Source organism: Hyperolius riggenbachi, chromosome 1 (assembly GCF_040937935.1).
Source record: "Hyperolius riggenbachi isolate aHypRig1 chromosome 1, aHypRig1.pri, whole genome shotgun sequence".
NCBI lineage: Eukaryota > Metazoa > Chordata > Amphibia > Anura > Hyperoliidae > Hyperolius > Hyperolius riggenbachi.
Genome location: NC_090646.1, coordinates 12,793,312 through 12,814,942, shown reverse-complemented (window position 1 = coordinate 12,814,942; position 21,631 = coordinate 12,793,312). Strand labels below are relative to the sequence as shown.

Sequence of the window (21,631 nt, the reverse complement as noted above, 5' to 3'; positions counted from 1 at the left end):
TAAGGAGGCCTAGATTCAGCCAGGCAGGCTACGAATCCCCGGGAGATCTTGACACCTTGCTCACTGGTGAGGATCAAAGGGAAGCCAGCTGCCAGCACACACCCTGAATGACCTGAGTAGTGTTGGGCGAACACCTGGATGTTCGGGTTCGAGCCGAACAGGCCGAACATGGGCCAGATGTTCGGCATGTTCGACCCAAACCCCGAACTCAATGCAAGTCAATGGGGACCCGAACATGCCGCAATACGGCCCCCCTATGGGGTCGAAGGCATAAGGGGGGACCATGCCCCGATCGCGGGGGGGGGTCGGAAATTCCCCCCACCCCCTCCGCTAGCGCTCCCCCTCTGCCCGCTTCCCCATAAAAAAGTTTGCGTAAAATTAAATAGTACCGGTGGTGGCTGCTGCAGTGGCTGGCTGGCCTGGCAGTGGTGTGAGTGAGGAGGAGGAGTCCGAGTAGGACGCGTTGAGGCCGGGCAGCGGGCGGTTCAGCGGTAGTACCATTGTGGTAGTACCCTTGTGGTACTTCCGCCCTTTCTCTGACCTCACATCCTCTACGTGATGACGCATACGAGGGTACGCGTGACCCCATAAAAAAGTTTGCGTAAAGTTAAATAGTACCGGTGGTGGCTGCTGCAGTGGCTGGCTGGCCTGGCAGTGGTGTGAGTGAGGAGGAGGAGTCCGAGTAGGACGCGTTGAGGCCGGGCAGCGGGCGGATCAGCGGTAGTACCCTTGTGGTACTTCCGCCCTTTCTCTGACCTCACGTCCTCTACGTGATGACGCATACGAGGGTACGCGTGACGCGTACCCTCGTATGCGTCATCACGTAGAGGACGTGAGGTCAGAGAATGGGCGGAAGTACCACAAGGGTACTACCGCTGAACCGCCCGCTGCCCGGCCTCAACGCGTCCTACTCGGACTCCTCCTCCTCACTCACACCACTGCCAGCCAGCCACTGCAGCAGCCACCACCGGTACTATTTAACTTTACGCAAACTTTTTTATGGGGAAGCGGGCAGAGGGGGGAGCGCTAGCGGAGGGGGTGGGGGGAATTTCCGACCCTCCCCCCCCCCCCGAGATCGGGGCATGCTCCCCCCTTATGCCTGCGACCCCATAAGGGGGCCGTATTCGGCCGAACAGGGCCCTGTTCGGCCGGGCATTGAGCAGTTCGGGCGAACCCGAACTAAAAGGCCGAACACCATAAGGTGTTCGGCCGAACTCGAACATCACCCGAACAGGGTGATGTTCTGCAGAACTTGAACAGTGGCAAACACTGTTCGCCCAACACTAGACCTGAGGCTCATAGCACAATCCATAACTTCCCATATCTGTCATATTTCTGGGGTTCCTGAGATGGCAACTTCGTCAAACATGGGGAAAGTGTAGCATGAGTCCTGGTGCTGGTTCTGTGAAATTCCCAGAACTCTGTCCCCTAAATTCTCATAGCAATATGGGTTTCTCATGATAGACCTGTCATATTTCATGTCCTAGGATTCGTACAATCATGCTGCGTGTGAATATGCGGTATAGGTTTTAACTGCCCCCACGTGCACCCCAAGATGGGCCGAACTAGAATTCTGCCAGTCTGAGGGTCTGTAAGGATGGGACAGCCCCAGATCCCTCCTCCCGAGGCTGGACTTGTGCCTGTCATAGCCACTCCCCGCAGCGATGGGTGATAAAACTATTGACAGGCTAAAACGCAAGTGTCCTCCACCTTGAAACACCATCTTGATCACATCTGTGCCAGCTTGAGGATATGCTGGCATCCACCTGGTCTGAACTCTGAACTTTGAACTGAAACAAAAGGAACTCTACAAGTTTTTCCCACAAAAGGGCATCTTTCCACAAATCTAAGTATTTTCTCCTTTTTTATTTCATACTGGCTATAAATGTTTCCATAATTGTTGATTTTAATAATTTTCTGAATATATTAATTATTTATATTGCACATAAATAAAGACTTTATCAAAGTCGTTTACTGTTCCGCTACACCTGCTATACAGCCATACACAGAAACTGAACTCAGGTCTCTGAGGAGTCGCTACTATTATTGATATCTAGATAGGATACAGCGTGTTTTAACCATTTTATTTGCAGGATCAGTCAGTCGGTAGGGACTACTGGCCCATACCAGTGGTGGTGGCAGATATACCCTGAAATAGTGTGTAAAATGTATTTCCGTAACCCACAAGGCTCCCTTCTGGTTTGTCTGCGGCCAATTCCCAACGGTTTCTGCGCATTGACTGCGACCACAGTTTGCACGATCTGTGCGCTAGAACCGTTTGGAAGGCATTTCGCCTTCCAGCCACCAGGGCTCCTGTGACAAATGGTACATGCTAGGCTGACTTCAGCATGTAGGTATGTAAGCTGGATTTTGAAAGCCTACAAATCTTTAAGCAAGCTCATTTTTCTCTTGGGTATATCATAATGGTACATGCTCGGCTGCCTTCAGCATGTAGTGTTGGTGGTGGTATAGCGGTTAAGCGAGCTATCTACCAAGCACTCAGACCTGGGTTCAATTCCTGGCCAAGACCTGGGTTCAATTCCCGGCCAAGGTATATAAGCTGGCTTTTGAAATTCTACAATTCCCTGGAAGATGAGACTCTCCTCCCTCCGGGAGGAGGGAGGAGAGGGATGCACTGTCTGATGTTGTAAAGCAGTGTAGGCCTGTAATTAAACATTGAATGAGATTTGTGACCTTAAAATAGGGGTTTATGTAAATTCTAGATTTTTGCCTGGGACTTTTGATGTGTATTTCACTCAATCATGTCTTCCTCCAGGTATTAGATCCCTTGAAACAGGTTTTCTATCATTTTTCCAGCCGGTAGAAATTATTCTAAATTTTTAAGTTCGCCTCCCCATTGAAGTCTATTGCAGTTCGTAAGCTTTTCCGCGAACCGAACCTTCCACGGAAATTCGCGAACTGAAAATCAGAGGTTTGAGGCATGTCTAATCTGGACAAAACAGAGCTTCTGTTTTTCCTGCCCCGCACATGTGCACCCCTCCCAAATATGCATGTGCACTTCAAGCAATTGAAAAGAAACAAAAACTAGATTAGGCTGCGTCCACAGTGGTGCTAAAAACGGGCATTTCCTCACTATTACCAACACCGGGAGCTAGCACGGTAATGCCAATGAGCACTTTTGCATACAGGGCTAATGACTAATGTGAATACCTTCTATGATCTCTTCTGTGACCACGGGAGTGTCAGAAAACTTCTTGTCCAGTTCAGGCGTAATTCTTTGAGCTGTCTTGTCCTGGGTCAAGCAGAGGAATTTATATACATTATAATCCTTTCCCAACTTATCAGCGGTCTCCAGGTATCTTTGTTGTTTTGGATCTGGAGGTAACCCTCTGTAGATGGTTCCTGTGGTTTTGTCAACACACCACAGTTTTCCATCTGGACTGAAAGATATGAAGTGGTTGAGCGGAAGCCATCCTCCTGCTTCACAAGTTGTGATCTCGCCCATCCAATTTACTTCCGGCCCTTTTGGTGGAGGAGCCTTCACAAGCCCACCACTACTGTCCACTGCGTATAGAATGCCATCTGGACTGAAGAACAGGGCCTCAAAATATTGCCATAGACAGTTTCCGATCTTTGTTGCTTGCTTGTACAGCCAGGGTATGTGTTCATTTTCTGGTTTTGGACCCTTGTAGAGGAGTCCATCATTAGTTGCTACATACAGATCTCCGTTGGGATGGAAAAAAATAAATTTAAATATACCCCAATCATTTTTGCCAACTCTTCTGGCTTGAGAGAACCAGTCCGTAGCATTGCTGGATGGGGAGATTGGTCCAACATAGAGGTCCCCACCACGGACACAGTACAGGTCTCCATCAGGACTGCAGGTGACATTGGTGACATTGCTTAATTTACCCAAATCTAAAGCCCTCTTGCGGTAATCATCATCAGGATCTGCTGGGGGTAAACCAATCCTTGCAGTGAAATCCTCCGCTATGGTCAGCAGCAAAGCACCTGAAAAACAAGTTAAGATAATAAATCCATTTGTAATTTGGCAGATGCAATGTGCAGAAAACGACATTCCTAATTAGGGATGGCTCTGCTTAGAAGAACTCACGGAGAAGCATGTGATCAGTTTGATCAGCTGATAGATTTGTAAGGTCCTGATTTGCTGTGATGACTTCCTGGTTTAACACATGATCAGGACCAGCGAATCAGAACCTTACAAATCTATCAGCTGATCAAACTGATCACATGCTTCTCCATGAGTTCTCCTAAACAGGGCAACCCTATTCCTAATTTAGCCATAAAGGGTCCAAGCCAATTACATTTAAACAGTTGTAGCATTTCCTGATAACACTAGAAGCTCTGTTAGGTGTGGCACTGGGGAGCTGAGCTGCAATATGAAGACCAAAATCACGCATGCACCTGAGCAGACACACACGTAACTGTAAATTTAAACACAGGCACACATTATCTTCATTACACTCATTCAGGCCGATTCATCTAAGGAACAATTTTCATGAACGTAGAGCCCAAAATGTGCCATGATGTTGATTTTTTGGGAGGAAGAGTTGGCCGCATACATGTAAAAAAGGTGACTGGAAATCTGGGCACAGGGTGTAGCCCAAAAACAACTAACACTGCTATTGCCAATTTCCTGATGCTCTGTGTTTCCTTGGGGTCCACCTCTTGCCAGCGCTTTAATTACCCTCTGAGTGTTGCTTTAGCCATAACAGTCTATGGCGGCGCCCAAATGACCCTCTTTATATCCAATGGTGTTTTTCCAGGTTTCCATGCAAAGCAATCAGACTATATGGAACCCACCCTTAGCAACCAATTGGAATCAGTACATCCTCACTTCTTTATGAAGGGAAGAAATAAGAATGGAATGGTTTTCTCATCCTCTTTTTTCTCATCTCCTTCTTAACATTGTGCACATAATTGAGTTTTACTACTCATAATTAATGTTGATATTGTGCAGATTTGTACATAATTGAGCGTTACTACTGTTATTGTTAAGGTTGATATAATTTGGCCTTTTTGTTACTAAAATTATATTCAAAAGTTTAAATGAGTAAATCCTACTAATATTATAAATGGGAAAGTTCGGATGTTTGGATGTTTGTATGTTTGGATGTTTGTTACTCGATCACGCAAAAATGGCTGAACGGATTTGAATGAAATTTGGCACACACATAGTACATTACCTGGAATAAAGTATAGGATACTTTTTATTCCCATAACCAAAAAGGGGTCGGAGACAAATACAAATTTCACTGGAAAATGTAAACTGCAGCCATTCTTACACAGTTAATGGTAGGGTTCTCAAACTTTGCACAGTTGGTCGCTGGGTGACTGGGATTAATATTCAGAAAGGTGGGAGGAGCTTACAAAATCCAATCAAAATTCACCTATTGATTTCCAAGGGGAATATTTCATTGCTTCCATTCTTGCACTGTTAATAGCACAAGGCTCAAACCTGGTACAGTTGATCATTGGGTGACAAGGGTTCAAATTCAGAAAAGGGGGTGGAGCCACAAACATTCAATCAGATTTGTTTCATTTCAATGCAAATTATTGATGACAAAGACCTCAAAGCTCACAAACTTGGTCATTGAGTAATTGTGTGTTAGGGTTAGAAAAAGTGGGCACAGCCAACACCAGCCAAATACATACCCGGGCAATGCCAGGTCATCAGTGGGCGGAGATAAATACAAATTTTACTAGGAAAATGTAAACTGCAGCCATTCTTACACTGTTAATGGCAGGGTTCTCAAACTTTGCACAGTTGGTCACTGGAAGACTAGGGGTAATATTCAGAAAAGTGGGTGGAGCCAACAAAAGGCAATCAAAATTCACCTATTGATTTTTAAGCAGAATATGTAATTGCTGCCATTCTTGCACTGTTAATGGCACAAGCCTCAAACTTGGTACAGTTGGACATTGGGTGACTGGGGTTCAAATTCAGAAAAGGGGATGGAGCCACAGCCAATCTCAATGCAAATTATTAATGCCAAAGACCACAAAGCTCACAAACTAGGTTATTGAGCAAGTGAGTAATTGTGTGTTAGGATTAGAAAAAGTTAGCGGATCCAACACCAGCCAAATACATACCCGGGCAACGCCGGGCCATCAGCTAGTATATACATAATAAAGAGGTAATTCAGATCTACCTCCACCACCACCATGGACAAGGTCTCCTGCCTCCTATCCATCTCCTCCTAGATGTCCGCCAGGTTCCTGAAGCTAAATCTGGACAAAAAAAGAGCTCCTGTTCTTCCTGCCCAACACATCTGCCCTCTTTGCAGATCTGCATGCATATCATGGTCTCACTGTCACGGGCTTCCCTCAGTACCCTTTTTTCTCTTTCATGAAAACTTTGAGCAAAAACTAGATTAGGCTGCGTCCACAGTCGTGCTAAAACCAGGCATTTCCTCACCATTACCAACACCGGGAGATAGCACGGTAAAGTGTTTTTGTATACAGGGCTTATGACTAATGGGAATCTACCTTCTATGATCTCTTCTGTGGCCACGGGAATGTCAGAAAGCTTCTTGTCCAGTTCAGGCGTAATTATTTGAATTGTCTTGTCCTGGGTCAAGCAGAGGAATTTATATACATTATAATCCTTTCCCAACCTATCAGCGGTCTCCAGGTATCTGTGTTGTTTAGGATCTGGACGTGCCCCTCTGTAGATGGTTCCTGTGTTTTTGTCGACACACCACAGTTTTCCATCTGGACTGAAAGATATGAAGTGGATAAGCGGACGCCACTCTCCTGCATCACAAGTTGTGATCTCGCCCATCCAATTTACTTCTGGCCCTGTTGGTGGAGGAGCCTTCACAAGCCCACCACTACTGTCCACTGCGTATAGAATGCCATCTGGACTGAAGAACAGGGCCTCAAAATATTGCCATCCGCAATTTCCGATCTTTGTTGCTTGCTTGTACAGCCATGATATGTTTTCATTTTCTGGTTTTGGACCCTTGTAGAGGAGTCCATCATTAGTCGCTGCATACAGATCCCCGTTGGGATGGAAAAAAGTAAATTTAAATCTATCCCAATCATTTTTGCCAACCCTTCTGGCTTGAGAGAACCAGTCCGTAGCATTGCTGGATGGGGAGATTGGTCCAACATAGAGGTCCCCACCACGGACACAGTACAGGTCTCCATCAGGACTGCAGGTGACATTGGTGGCATTGCTTACTTTACCCAAACCTAAAGCCCTTTTGCTGTAATCATCATCAGGATCTGCTGGGGGTAACCCAATCCTTGCAGTGAAATCCTTCGCTACGGTCAGCAGCAGACCACCTGAAAAACAAGTTAAGATTATAAATCAATTTCTAATTTGGCAGACGCAATGTGCAGAAAAGGGCAGCCCTAATTTAGCCTTAGTGGTCCAAGCCATTAATATTTGAACAGTTGTAGCATTTCCTGGTAACACTGGCGGCTTTGTAAGGCGTGGCACTGGGGAACTGAGCTGCAATAAGAAGATCGCAAACAATCAGGGACGTGCGTGAACAGACGCACACACAAATGTAAACGTATTCACCGATACAGGCACAGATTGTTTTAGTTACACTCATACAGGCTGATTCATGTAAGGCACAGTTTTTGTGAACATGGCGCTCAAATTTGCCATGAGGCTGATTTGTTTACGGAAGAGGTGTCTGCTTACACGTAAAAAGGGCCCTGGGAAATGTGGGTGCAGCGTGAAGCCAAAAAACGACTCACCCTGTTATTGCCAATTTCCGTGTTTCCTTGGGCTCCGCCTCTTGCGGGCACTCAAGTTACCCTCTGAGCACCGCTATAGCCATATCCGGCGCCCTTTTTACCGGTCTCGCAGTTGGCCATTTTATTTTTACATCCGATAGAGTGTTCCCAGGTTTCCATGCCAAGCAATCAGACTTTATGGAGCCCACCAATAGCAACCAATTGTAATTAGTACATCCTCACTTCTTTATAAAGGGAGGAATGGAATAGTTTTCTCATTCTAAGAATAAACATAGTGCAGATAATTGAGCGTTTCCACTCTTATCATTGATGTTGATATCGTGCAGATTTGCACATAATTGAAGGTTACTTCTGTTATTGCTAAGGTTGATATAATTTGGCCTTCTTGTTACTGAAATTATTTTCAATAGTTTAAATTAGTAAATATATACATAAAAAGGTCATTCAGATCTACCTTCACACACATTTCTCCACCACCACCACCATGGACAAGGTCTCCTCCTGGCTGTCTGCCAGATTCCTGATGCTAAATCTGGTCAAAACAGAGTTCCTATTCTTCCTGCCCCACACATCTGCCCTCCTCCCAGATATGCATATCATGGTCCTGCTGCCAAAAGGCTTCCCTCTACTTAGGAAAGTACACATTTTTTTCCTTTCATGCTAATTTTAAAGGATACCTGAAGTGACATGTGACATGATGAGATAGACATGGGTATGTACAGTGCCTACCACACAAATAACTATGCTGTGTTCCTTTTTTCCTTCTCTGCCCGAAAGAGTTAAATATCAGGTATGTAAGTGGCTGACTCAGTCCTTATTCAGACAGGAATTGACTACAGTATGACCTTCACTGATAAGAAATTCCTCTTTGTATCTCTTTCTTGCTCTCAGAAGACATTTTCTGCTAGGAAAGTGCTTTATAGTTGGAATTTCGTATCAGTGAGAGTCTCACTGTAGTCACTTCCTGTCTGAGTCAGGACTGAGTCAGCCACTTACATACCTGATAGTTATCTCTTTCAGACAGAGAAAGAAAAAAAGGAACACAGCATAGTTATTTGTGTGCTAGGCAGTGTACAAACACATGTCTATCTCATCATGTCACATGTCATTTCGGGTATCCTTTAAGCAAAAACTAGATTAGGCCTGGTCCACAGTGGTGCTAAAACCTGGCATTTCCTCACCATTACCAAAACCGGGAGATAACACAGTAACGTCAATAAGCACTTTGGTTTACAGGGCTAATGACTAATGGGAATCTACCTTCTACGATCTCTTCTGTGACAACGGGAATGTCAGAAAACATCTTGTCCAGTTCAGGCATAATTCTTAGAGCTGTCTTGTCCTGGGTCAAGCAGATGAATTTATATATGTTATAATCCTTTCCCAACTTTTCAGCAGTCTCCAGGTATTTTTGTTGTTTTGGATCTGGAGGTGACCCTCTGTAGATGGTTCCTGTGTTTTTGTCGACACACCACAGTTTTCCATCTGGACTGAATGATATGAAGTGGGTGAGCGGAAGCCATTCTTCTGTGTCACAAATTGTGATCTCGCCCAGCCAATTTACTTCTGGCCCTGTTGGTGGTGGAGCCTTCACAAGCCTACCACTACTGTTCACTGCATATAGAATGCCATCTGGACTGAAGAACAGGGCCTCAAAACATTGCCATAGACAATTTCCAATCTTTGTTGCTTGCTTGTACAGCCACGATATGTTTTCATTTTCTGGTTTTGGGCCCTTGTAGAGGAGTCCATCATTAGTTGCTACATACAGATCTCCGTTGGGATGGAAAAAAATAAATTTAAATCTACCCCAATCATTTTTGCCAACTCTTCTGGCTTGAGAGAACCAGTCCGTAGCATTGCTGGATGGGGAGATTGGTCCAACATAGAGGTCCCCACCACGGACACAGTACAGGTCTCCATCAGGACTGCAGGTGACATTGGTGACATTGCTTACTTTACCCAAACCTAAAGCCCTTTTCCTGTAATCATCTCCAGGATCTGCTGGGGGTAATCCAATCCTTGCAGTGAAATCCTTCGCTACGGTCAGCAGCAGACCACCTGAAAAACAAGTTAAGATTATAAATCAATTTCTAATTTGGCAGACACAATGTGCAGAAAAGGGCAGCCCTAATTTAGCCTTAGTGGTCCAAGCCATTAACATTTAAACAGTGGTAGCATTTCCTGGTAACACTGGCGGCTTTGTAAGGCGTGGCACTGGGGAACTGAGCTGCAATAAGAAGATCGCAAACAATCAGGCACGTGCGTGAACAGACGCACACACAAATGTAAACGTATTCACCGATACAGGCACAGATTGTTTTAGTTACACTCATACAGGCTGATTCATGTAAGGCACAGTTTTTGTGAACATGGCGCTCAAATTTGCCATGAAGCTGTTTTTTTTAGGAAGAGGTGTCTGCATACACGTAAAAAGGACCCCGGGAAATTTGGGCGTGGGGTGAAGCCAAAAAACGACTCACCCTGCTATTGCCAATTTCCCGGTGCTCCGTGTTTCCTTGGGCTCCGCCTCTTGCGGGCACTCAAGTTACCAACTGAGCGCCGCTATAGCCATAATTCCCATTACAGTCTTTGGCGGCGCCCAAATATCCGGCGCCCTTTTTACCGGTCTCGCAGTTGGCCATTTTCACAAACAGCCAATCAGTTTTGTTTAATTTCTGTGGGAATATACAATTTATTGATGCCAAAGACCCCAACTTTCCAAAACTTGGACATTGAGTGTTTGTGTGTTAGGGTTAGAAAAAGTGGGCAGTGCCAACTGCAGCCAAATACATACCCGGGCAACGCCAGGTCATCAGCTAGTATATACATAAAAAGGTCATTCAGATCTACCTCCACACCTCGCATCTCTCCACCACCACCATCACCTTGCTCCTGCCTGTCAACCATCTCCTCCTGGCTGTACGCCAGATTCCTGATGCTATATCTGGACAAAACAGAGCTCCTGTTCTTCCTGCCCCTCCCAGATATGCATATCATGGTCCCGCTGCCAGAGGCTTCCCTCTACTTAGAAAGGTACCCATTTTTTTCCCTTTCATGTAAATTTTAAGCAAAAACTAAATTAGACTGGGTCCACAGTGGTGCTAAAACCAGGCATTTCCTCACCATTACAAAAACCAGGAGAACAACATGGTAATGTCAATGAACAATGGTTTAAAGGGCTAATGACTAATCGGAATATACCTTCTACGATCTCTTGTGCGACCACAGGAGTGTCAGAAATCTTCTTGTCCAGTTCAGGCGTAATTCTTTGAATTATCCTGTCCTGGGTCAAGCAGAGGAATTTATATACGTTATAATCCCTTCCCAACTTTTCAGCGGTCTCCAGGTATTTTTGTTGTTTTGGATCTGGAGGTGCCCCTCTGTAGATGGTTCCCGTGTTTTTGTCGACACACCACAGTTTCCCATCTGGACTGAAAGATATGAAGTGGGTGAGTGGAAGCCATCCTCCTGCTTCACAAGTTGTGATTTCGCCCATCCAATTTACTTCTGGCCCTGTTGGTGGAGGAGCCTTTACAAGCTTACCACTTCTGTCCACTGCATATAGAATGCCATCTGGGCTGAAGAACAGGGCCTCAAAATATTGCCATCGGCAGTTTCCTATCTTTGTTGTTTGCTTGTACAACCAGGGTATGTTTTCATCTTCTGGTTTTGGACCCTTGTAGAGGAGTCCATCATTAGTCGCTACATACAGATCTCCGTTGGGATGGAAAAAAATACATTTAAATCTACCCCAATCATTTTTGCCAACTCTTCTGGCTTGAGAGAACCAGTCCGTAGCATTGCTGGATGGGGAGATTGGTCCAACATAGAGGTCCCCATTACGGACACAGTAAAGGTCTCCATCAGGACTGCAGGTGACTTTGGTGACATTGTTTACTTTACCCAAATCTAAAGCCCTTTTGCTGTAATTATCATCAGGATCTGCTGGAGGTAAACCAATCCTTGCAGTGAAATCCTTCGCTACGGTCAGCAGCAGACCACCTGAAAAATAAGTTAAGATAAAAAATTACCTCTAATTTGGCAGACTCAATGGGCTCAATTCTGGTAGCGTTTAGTAAATAATTACCTCATGGGATTGGGTTTACCTCATGAGGAAAATCAACTTTTGAATTCTGGTAGTTTAGGTAAAGTTTTACCTCCTGTAATTTCATGACGTAATTCATGTGGTAATTTTCTACTAAAAATGTGTGGTATTTAGTAGTGAAATACCTCACACTTGAATTCTGAAGAGAAATAAGGTGCGTGTTTGCATGTCTTTTACCTCACATAATTAGACCTACCTCTACCACATGATAAATGCAGTGCTGTGACAGAATTGTGATATCTGTCACATAACATGGAGCCTTTTCAGCTTGTTCTGTGTTCCAACCCCCCCCCCCCCTCCCGACCCCCAGCCTCTAAAAGTGCTCCGACCTACCACCCCCCACGACCCCCATCCTCTGAAGCAGTGCTGTCCAACTTTTGCGGGCACAGAGGGCCGGCCTCCCCCCCCCCACCCCCACTCCCAAAAAAAATTTAGCAGCAGTTTCACCACAAAATGCAATTAAAGTGATAGCAGATTCTCCAAAAAATGCAATCAGATTGGCAGCAGATATTCCCACAAATACAATCTTATTGGCAGCAGAATTCCCCACAAATGTGACGAGATTGGCAGCAGATTTCCCTACAAAGGCAGCTCCCCAGTTAGTGGGGGTCCCAGAGCTGAGGAGGGGGGAACAGCGCTGGAAGGGGGGAAATTGTGCACAGAGCCTAGGGCCCCCCCCCCTTCTGCGCTCCCCCTTCCCTCCAAAAGTGCAGCCAGCGGCAGCAGCGAGAAATCACTTACCGGCAATGATCAGAGCAATTGTGCTGCGTGCCGCTGGGCTGGTCTCCGTCTCCTGCACTGACCTATCACGCGCTCACAGTACTTCCTGTTAGAGCGTGATTGGTCAGTGCAGGAGACGGAGACCAGCCCAGCGGCACGCAGCACTATTGCTCTGATCATTGCCGGTAAGTGATTTCTCACTGCTGCCGCTGGCTGGCTGCACTTTTGGAGGGAGGGGGGAGCGCAGAAGGGGGGGGGGCCCTAGGCTCTGTGCACAATTTCCCCCCTTCCAGCGCTGTTCCCCCCTCCTCAGCTCTGGGACCCTCAGGAGGCGGGCTGGCCAGGACTTCCAGCAGTCGGGAAAATACCTCATTGTTTTCCCCCTGCATGTCAGTAATTTAGCGACCGTAAGCAGCAGGTGGGAAAATGTACCAGAATTAGGCAAAGCAAAAAAAAATAACGAGTGAGGTATTTTCCTGACTGCTGATTACTTCGCCTCGCACAGCTACCAGAATTGAGCCCAAAGTGCAGAAAAGGTCTTTCCTAATTTAGGCATAGAGTTCCAAGCCATGAACATATAAACAGTTGTAGCATTTCCTGATAACACTGGCGGCTCTTCAAGGCCGGTTTCACACTGCCGACCTTAGTAGCTGGTGCGGTGCAATCAGATGATTGCACCGCAACACTAAAAAAAAGATCTTCAGGGATTTCTGCGTTAATACGTGGTAATCCCCTTTCTGGCCGTAAGCTAAGCAAGAAGCAAGGCACAATAGCACTCACTTCCTGTGGCTGAAGAAATGAATTGTACAAAAGTGTATTTAAAAAATACTGTTCCGAGCATGCGCGCCGGCACAACACTACCACACAATTGTTTAAAATATACTCGTCGACATTGACTTTCGGTCTGCTGCACATCGCCGCGCAGGCCGGCCCTCTGCACGCTGTTTACCTTGCGTCAGCAGTGCGTCAAAAAAATTCACTTCCGGGGCATTGTATCGCACTGTATGGGTGTGAAAGGCCTGTACTGTAAAATTCTTACAACAAAAAGCATACCATTCTATTCATTATGTTCTCCTGGGCCCCCCTGTGCTGTTTCTGCCACTCCCTGCTGCAATCCTGGCTTGTAATTGCCAGTTTTAGGCAGTGTTTACAAACAAAAGACATAGCAAGTGATAGGCTGAGAGTAGCTCAATGTGTGAGTCATACAGAGTGTGCAGGGGGCCTGGAGAGGGTGTGTATAGCTTCTATCCAATCACAAGCAGCACAGCCCATTCCAGCCTGACTGCCTCAGCCTGACAGAGTTCAAAGAGGAGAGAAGATTACATCATATAACAGAGATAATACAGCCACTGTGCAAGTAGGAAAGGCTGCAGTAAGACAGACCACATTAGAACAGCTATAGGAACATATAGGATAGAAGGAATAAGGCTAAAAATTTTGTTACAGAGTCTCTTTAGGTCTGGAGACATCCTTTCTGTAGCTGGAGATTCTACCCCTAGATTCAGAGAATCAGGCGCTATGTTCTCTAGCTTCTGATTCCTTCTCAGACACTAAGGGTAGAAGCCTAGGAGAAGAGATATCTGCAGAATCTGGAGACCAAGCAGCCAGAGATGAGTACTGCTGCCCACTGCCTGACTCTGCCTGGGGGACATACGGGCACCCCAGAATAGAGCCAGGGCACGGGCGTTGCTAGCCCCAAAGATCAGTGGCACGTGCCCTGGATCTATTCTAAGGTGCCCCTATAGACTTTTCATTGCCTTAACGTACTGTAGGGTAACACAACGCAATGAAAATGCCCCAGTGTAAAAGGGGCCTAAGGTGTGGCACTGGGGAGCTGGGCTGCCCTGAGGAGCTAACAATCACACAATGCACGTGAACAGGCACACACGTAAATGTAAACACAAGCACATACACAGGCTCACATTGTTTTAGTTACACTCATACAGGCTGATTCATGTAAAGGTGCCCATACATCAGGCGACTTGGCAGCCAATCGACCATCCAATTTGATTATTATAATCGAATTGGATGAAAATTGGCGCTGCCAAGTGCATGCCCGATTAACAAATCGACCCATTTCGGGAAGAAAATTGGTCGCATGGTCAATCGCACAAGTCGCAAGATGTCGGGCCGAAGTTGGTTGGTCTGGTGTGCGGCAGTACGGCGGCCGATTTCCGAACGAGCTGCAATGTATAAATGTGCCCCCCCCCCCAATGTGCATTTGTACATTACCTGTCCTGTAGCAGCCTCCGCATGGTTTCTGGAGCCTCCGGGCGGCTATCCGTACACCACGGCCAGTTTAAGCCTCACGGGGGCCCTGGGGCAAAAGTAACTTGGGGCTCCCCTACATCCCCCCCCCAGCAAAGTCAGCCCCCGAACCGACTGCTGCCCCTTGTGGTCTCGCATAGACTTCTCCCAATGTGTAGTTCAGCTGCCTTGTAATAACTCACCTGTATCAGCTGCCTCCTCCTGTGCTTTGCCTTCAGCCCTGCTGCCTGTGTCTCCTCCATCCGGCACACGTTACGTGTAAATAACATGCACAGGGTCATAGAGGCAGGCAGCGTGGATGAAGAGGGAGTACAGGAGAGGAGGAGAGAGGAGGAGTGGAGAGAGACTGAGAATAGCCTGAGATGGAGCAGAGAGCTTATCTGTATTGCAGTCCCACATTACCCAGAGGCTACTTGCCTATAATATGACTCCTGTCCCTGCCAGTCTCTCATACTCTCATACTCCCTCCTGGAGTCTAGGGACTGTCAAAAACTTTTCAACTTGTATAACACCTTATCCACACATGCAGTCATTATAACAATAGGGAGAGACCAGACAGATGTTTGCCCACAGACCCTCCAGGCAAGCTCTGCATCATGCTGTGTATATTTACCAGCTTGCCTGCCATCTAATTGCACTTTTATCAGGTAGCCTAGAGTTTCACATTGCCTTACAACAACAAACCTGAATACACCAGACACTGAACCAGCCCTAAATCACTGGATGAAAGGCAGCCTAGGGGGAGATTGCCCCCCTTCCCCCCTGGCCAGTGTGGGCCTACCCAGTGGCGTAGCATTAGGTATAGCAACCATAGCGTTGCTATGGGGCCCTTAGTAGCCCTACGCCGCAAGGGGCCCGTGCCTCTCAGAGGACTTTTTTTTTATTACCAATGATGCCGGTATGGTATGGTCCGGTCCGCCCCCCCCCCCCCCTGATAATTTTAGAAGAGCGGGGCTCTCCCAGGCCCTCCCCAGCCCCCCCTCCTCTGATAAGGTGGCTAGTGAGGAGGGGGACTACTTGGCGGCGCATTGATCTTCCCTGGCAGCCGGGCCCGATACTTACTCTATAGTTCCGGCCAGCCAGGGAGGAAGAAATAGTTGGAGGAGTGACTTGCGACCAGGAGGGAGCGTCAGCGGACCGCGGACTGGCTATAGTCACCGTGCCGTTGCCCGCACTGCCTGTCCTCAGCTCAGCCAGTGGACCGGATCGGAGGAGGCGGAGCTGCCCTGGAGGCGCGTCACTCGAGGAGAGCGGAGCACCGACCGGACCCGACCAGTTACCCATCCTGACACCACGCAAGCTGCAGGCAGCATAGGTGAATGCTCCCCCGCCCCACATAGCGATTATTGTCTGGTGAATGCTCCCCCACATAGCGATTATCGTCTGGTGAATGCTCCCCCACATAGCGATTATTGTCTGGTGGATGCTCCCCCCCATAGCGATTCTTGTCTGGTGGATGCTCCCCCACATAGCGATTATTGTCTGGTGACTGCTCCCCCACATAGCGATTATTGTCTGGTGAATGCTCCCCCACGTAGCGATTATTGTCTGGTGGATGTTCCCCCACGTAGCGATTATCGTCTGGTGAATGCTGTACACGTAGCGATTATCGTCTGGTGAATGCTCCCCCACGTAGCGATTATCGCCTGGTGAATGCTCCCCCACATAGCGATTATTGTCTGGTGAATGCTCCCCCCCACGTAGCGATTATCGTCTGGTGAATGCTCCATCCACATAGCGATTATTGTCTGGTGAATGCTCCCGCACGTGGCGATTATTGTCTGGTGAATGCTCCCCCACGTGGCGATTATTGTCTGGTGAATGCTCTCCCACGTAGCGATTATCGTCTGGTGAATGCTCCCCCACATAGCGATTATTGTCTGGTGAATGCTCCCCCCCACATAGCGATTATTGTCTGGTGAATGCTCCCCCACGTAGCGATTATCGTCTGGTGAATGCTCCCCCCACGTAGCGATTATTGTCTGGTGAATGCTCCCCCACATAGCGATTGTCTGGTGAATGCTCCCCCCACATAGCGATTGTCTGGTGAATGCTCCCCCCACATAGCGATTATTGTCTGGTGAATGCTCCCCCACATAGCGATTATCGTCTGGTGAATGCTCCCCACATAGCGATTGTCTGGTGAATGCTCCCCCCACATAGCGATTATTGTCTGGTGAATGCTCCCCCCACAGAGAGATTGTCTGGTGAATGCTCCCCCCACATAGCGATTATTGTCTGGTGAATGCTCCCCAACATAGCGATTATCGTCTGGTGAATGCTCCCCCCACATAGCGATTGTCTGGTGGATGCTCCCCCCACACAGCGATTATTGTCTTGTGAATGCTCCCCCACATAGCGATTATTGTCTGGTGACTGCTCTCCGCATAACGTTTATTTTCTGGTGAATGCTCCCCCACGTAGCGATTATTGTCTGGTGGATGCTCCCCCACATAGCGATTATTGTCTGGTGGATGTTTCCTCACGTAGCGATTATTGTCTGGTGAATGCTCCCCCACGTAGCTATTATCGTCTGGTGAATGCTCCCCCACATAGCGATTATCGTCTGGTGAATGCTCCCCCCACATAGCGATTATTGTCTGGTGGATGCTCCCCCCACATAGCGATTATCGTCTGGTGAATGCTCCCCCACATAGCGATTGTCTGGTGAATGCTACCCCCACATAGCGATTATTGTCTGGTGAATGCTCCCCCACATAGCGATTATCGTATGGTGAATGCTGCCCCCACATAGCGATTATTTTCTGGTGGATGCTCCCCCACATAGCGATTATTGTCTGGTGAATGCTCCCCCCACATAGCGATTATTGTCTGGTGAATGCTCCCCCACATAGCGATGATTGTCTGGTGAATGCTCCCCCACGTAGCGATTATTGTCTGGTGGATGCTTCCCCACATAGCGATTATTGTCTGGTGAATGCTCCCCACATAACGATTATTGTCTGGTGGATGTTCCCCCACGTAGCGATTATTGTCTGGTGAATGCTCCCCCACGTAGCGATTATTGTCTGGTGAATGCTCCCCCACATAGCGATTATTGTCTGGTGAATGCTCCCCACATAACGATTATTGTCTGGTGGATGTTCCCCCACGTAGCGATTATTGTCTGGTGAATGCTCCCCCACGTAGCGATTAAAGTCTGGTGAATGCTCCCCCACATAGCGCTTATCATCTGGGGAATGCTCCCCCACATAGCGATTGTCTTGTGAATGCTCCCCCACATAGCGATTATTGTCTGGTGAATGCTCCCCCACGTAGCGATTATTGTCTGGTGGATGCTCCCTTACATAGCGATTATTGTCTGGTGAATGCTCCCCCACATAACGATTATTGTCTGGTGGATGTTCCCCCACGTAGCGATTATTGTCTGGTGAATGCTCCCCCACGTAGCGATAATGGTCTGGTGATTGCTCCCCCCCCCCCCCACGTAGCGATTATCGTCTGGTGAATGCTCCATTCACATAGCGATTATTGTCTGGTGAATGCTCCACGGCGTAGCGATTATAGTCTGGTGAATGCTCCCCCGCATAGCGCTTATCGTCTGGTGAATGCTCCCCCACATAGCGATTATCGTCTGGTGAATGCTCCATTCACATAGCGATTATTGTCTGGTGAATGCTCCCCCACGTAGCGATTATTGTCTGGTAAATGCTCCCCCACATAGCGATTATAGTCTGGTGAATGCGCCCACACATAGTGCTTATCGTCTGGTGAATGTTTCCCCACATAGCGATTGTCTGGTGAATTCTCCCCCACATAGCGAATATTGTCTGGTGAATGCTCCCCCACATAGCGATTATTGTCTGGTGAATGCTCCCCCCCACATAGCGATTATTGTCTGGTGAATGCTCCCCCCACATAGCGATTATTGTCTGGTGAATGCTCCCCCCACATAGCGATTATTGTCTGGTGATAGCTCCCCATATAACGCTTTTTGTCTGGTGAATGCTCCCCCCACATAGCGATTATTGTCTGGTGATAGCTCCCACACATAGCGATTATTGTCTGGTGAATGCTCCCCCCACATAGCGATTATTGTCTGGTGAATGCTCCCCCCACATAGCGATTATTGTCTGGTGAATGCTCCCCCCACATAGCGATTATTGTCTGGTGAATGCTCCCCCCACATAGCGATTATCGTCTGGTGAATGCTCCCCCCCACATAGCGATTATTGTCTGGTGAATGCTCCCCCCACATAGCGATTATTGTCTGGTGAATGCTCCCCCCACATAGCGATTATCGTCTGGTGAATGCTCCCCCCACATAGCGATTATTGTCTGGTGAATGCTCCCCCCACATAGCGATTATTGTCTGGTGAATGCTCCCCCCACATAGCGATTATTGTCTGGTGATAGCTCCCCATATAACGCTTTTTGTCTGGTGAATGCTCCCCCCACATAGCGATTATTGTCTGGTGGATGCTCCCCCACACAGCGATTATTGTCTTGTGAATGCTCCCCCACATAGCGATTATTGTCTGGTGACTGCTCTCCGCATAACGTTTATTTTCTGGTGAATGCTCCCCCACGTAGCGATTATTGTCTGGTGGATGCTCCCCCACATAGCGATTATTGTCTGGTGGATGTTTCCTCACGTAGCGATTATTGTCTGGTGAATGCTCCCCCACGTAGCTATTATCGTCTGGTGAATGCTCCCCCACATAGCGATTATCGTCTGGTGAATGCTCCCCCCACATAGCGATTATTGTCTGGTGGATGCTCCCCCCACATAGCGATTATCGTCTGGTGAATGCTCCCCCACATAGCGATTGTCTGGTGAATGCTACCCCCACATAGCGATTATTGTCTGGTGAATGCTCCCCCACATAGCGATTATCGTATGGTGAATGCTCCCCCCACATAGCGATTATTTTCTGGTGGATGCTCCCCCACATAGCGATTATTGTCTGGTGAATGCTCCCCCCACATAGCGATTATTGTCTGGTGAATGCTCCCCCACATAGCGATGATTGTCTGGTGAATGCTCCCCCACGTAGCGATTATTGTCTGGTGGATGCTCCCCCACATAGCGATTATTGTCTGGTGAATGCTCCCCACATAACGATTATTGTCTGGTGGATGTTCCCCCACGTAGCGATTATTGTCTGGTGAATGCTCCCCCACGTAGCGATTATTCTCTGGTGAATGCTCCCCCACATAGCGATTATTGTCTGGTGAATGCTCTCCACATAACGATTATTGTCTGGTGGATGTTCCCCCACGTAGCGATTACTGTCTGGTGAATGCTCCCCCACGTAGCGATTATAGTCTGGTGAATGCTCCCCCACATAGCGCTTATCATCTGGGGAATGCTCCTCCACATAGCGATTGTCTTGTGAATGCTCCCCCACATAGCGATTATTGTCTGGTGAATGCTCCCCCACGTAGCGATTATTGTCTGGTGGATGCTCCCCTACATAGCGATTATTGTCTGGTGAATGCTCCCCCACATAACGATTATTGTCTGGTGGATGTTCCCCCACGTAGCGATTATTGTCTGGTGAATGCTCCCCCACGTAGCGATAATGGTCTGGTGATTGCTCCCCCCCCCCACGTAGTGATTATCGTCTGGTGAATGCTCCATTCACATAGCGATTATTGTCTGGTGAATGCTCCACGGCGTAGCGATTATAGTCTGGTGAATGCTCCCCCGCATAGCGCTTATCGTCTGGTGAATGCTCCCCCACATAGCGATTATCGTCTGGTGAATGCTCCATTCACATAGCGATTATTGTCTGGTGAATGCTCCCCCACGTAGCGATTATTGTCTGGTGAATGCTCCCCCACATAGCGATTATAGTCTGGTGAATGCTCCCACACATAGCGCTTATCGTCTGGTGAATGTTTCCCCACATAGCGATTGTCTGGTGAATTCTCCCCCCACATAGCGAATATTGTCTGGTGAATGCTCCCCCACATAGCGATTATTGTCTGGTGAATGCTCCCCCCCACATAGCGATTATTGTCTGGTGAATGCTCCCCCCACATAGCGATTATTCTCTGGTGAATGCTCCCCCCACATAGCGATTATTGTCTGGTGATAGCTCCCCATATAACGCTTTTTGTCTGGTGAATGCTCCCCCCACATAGCGATTATTTTCTGGTGAATGCTCCCCACATAACGATTATTGTCTGGTGGATGTTCCCCCACGTAGCGATTATTGTCTGGTGAATGCTACCCCCACATAGCGATTATTTTCTGGTGGATGCTCCCCCACATAGCGATTATTGTCTGGTGAATGCTCCCTCCACATAGCGATTATTGTCTGGTGAATGCTCCCCCACATAGCGATGATTGTCTGGTGAATGCTCCCCCACGTAGCGATTATTGTCTGGTGGATGCTCCCCCACATAGCGATTATTGTCTGGTGAATGCTCCCCACATAACGATTATTGTCTGGTGGATGTTCCCCCACGTAGCGATTATTGTCTGGTGAATGCTCCCCCACGTAGCGATTATTGTCTGGTGAATGCTCCCCTACATAGCGATTATTGTCTGGTGGATGCTCCCCCACATAACGATTATTGTCTGGTGGATGTTCCCCCACGTAGCGATTATTGTCTGGTGAATGCTCCCCCACGTAGCGATAATGGTCTGGTGATTGCTCCCCCCCCCCCACGTAGCGATTATCGTCTGGTGAATGCTCCATTCACATAGCGATTATTGTCTGGTGAATGCTCCACGGCGTATCGATTATAGTCTGGTGAATGCTCCCCCGCATAGCGCTTATCGTCTGGTGAATGCTCCCCCACATAGCGATTATCGTCTGGTGAATGCTCCATTCACATAGCGATTATTGTCTGGTGAATGCTCCCCCA

The 21,631-nt window shown here is 47.7% G+C and overlaps 1 protein-coding gene across 1 annotated transcript in view; it reads right to left on the bottom strand.

Moving 5' to 3' along the window:
* The window catches only part of LOC137544939 (uncharacterized), a 55,368-nt gene that overhangs the window by 24,219 nt on the left and 9,518 nt on the right, over positions 1 to 21,631 (bottom strand). Inside the window, exons 2-5 of the mRNA XM_068266036.1 lie at positions 10,900 to 11,700; positions 8,956 to 9,756; positions 6,472 to 7,272; positions 3,172 to 3,972 (exon numbers count right to left, since the gene is read on the bottom strand). Coding sequence (XP_068122137.1) covers positions 3,172 to 3,972; positions 6,472 to 7,272; positions 8,956 to 9,756; positions 10,900 to 11,700 — 3,204 coding nt within the window. The remainder of the gene's footprint in view (positions 1 to 3,171; positions 3,973 to 6,471; positions 7,273 to 8,955; positions 9,757 to 10,899; positions 11,701 to 21,631) is intronic.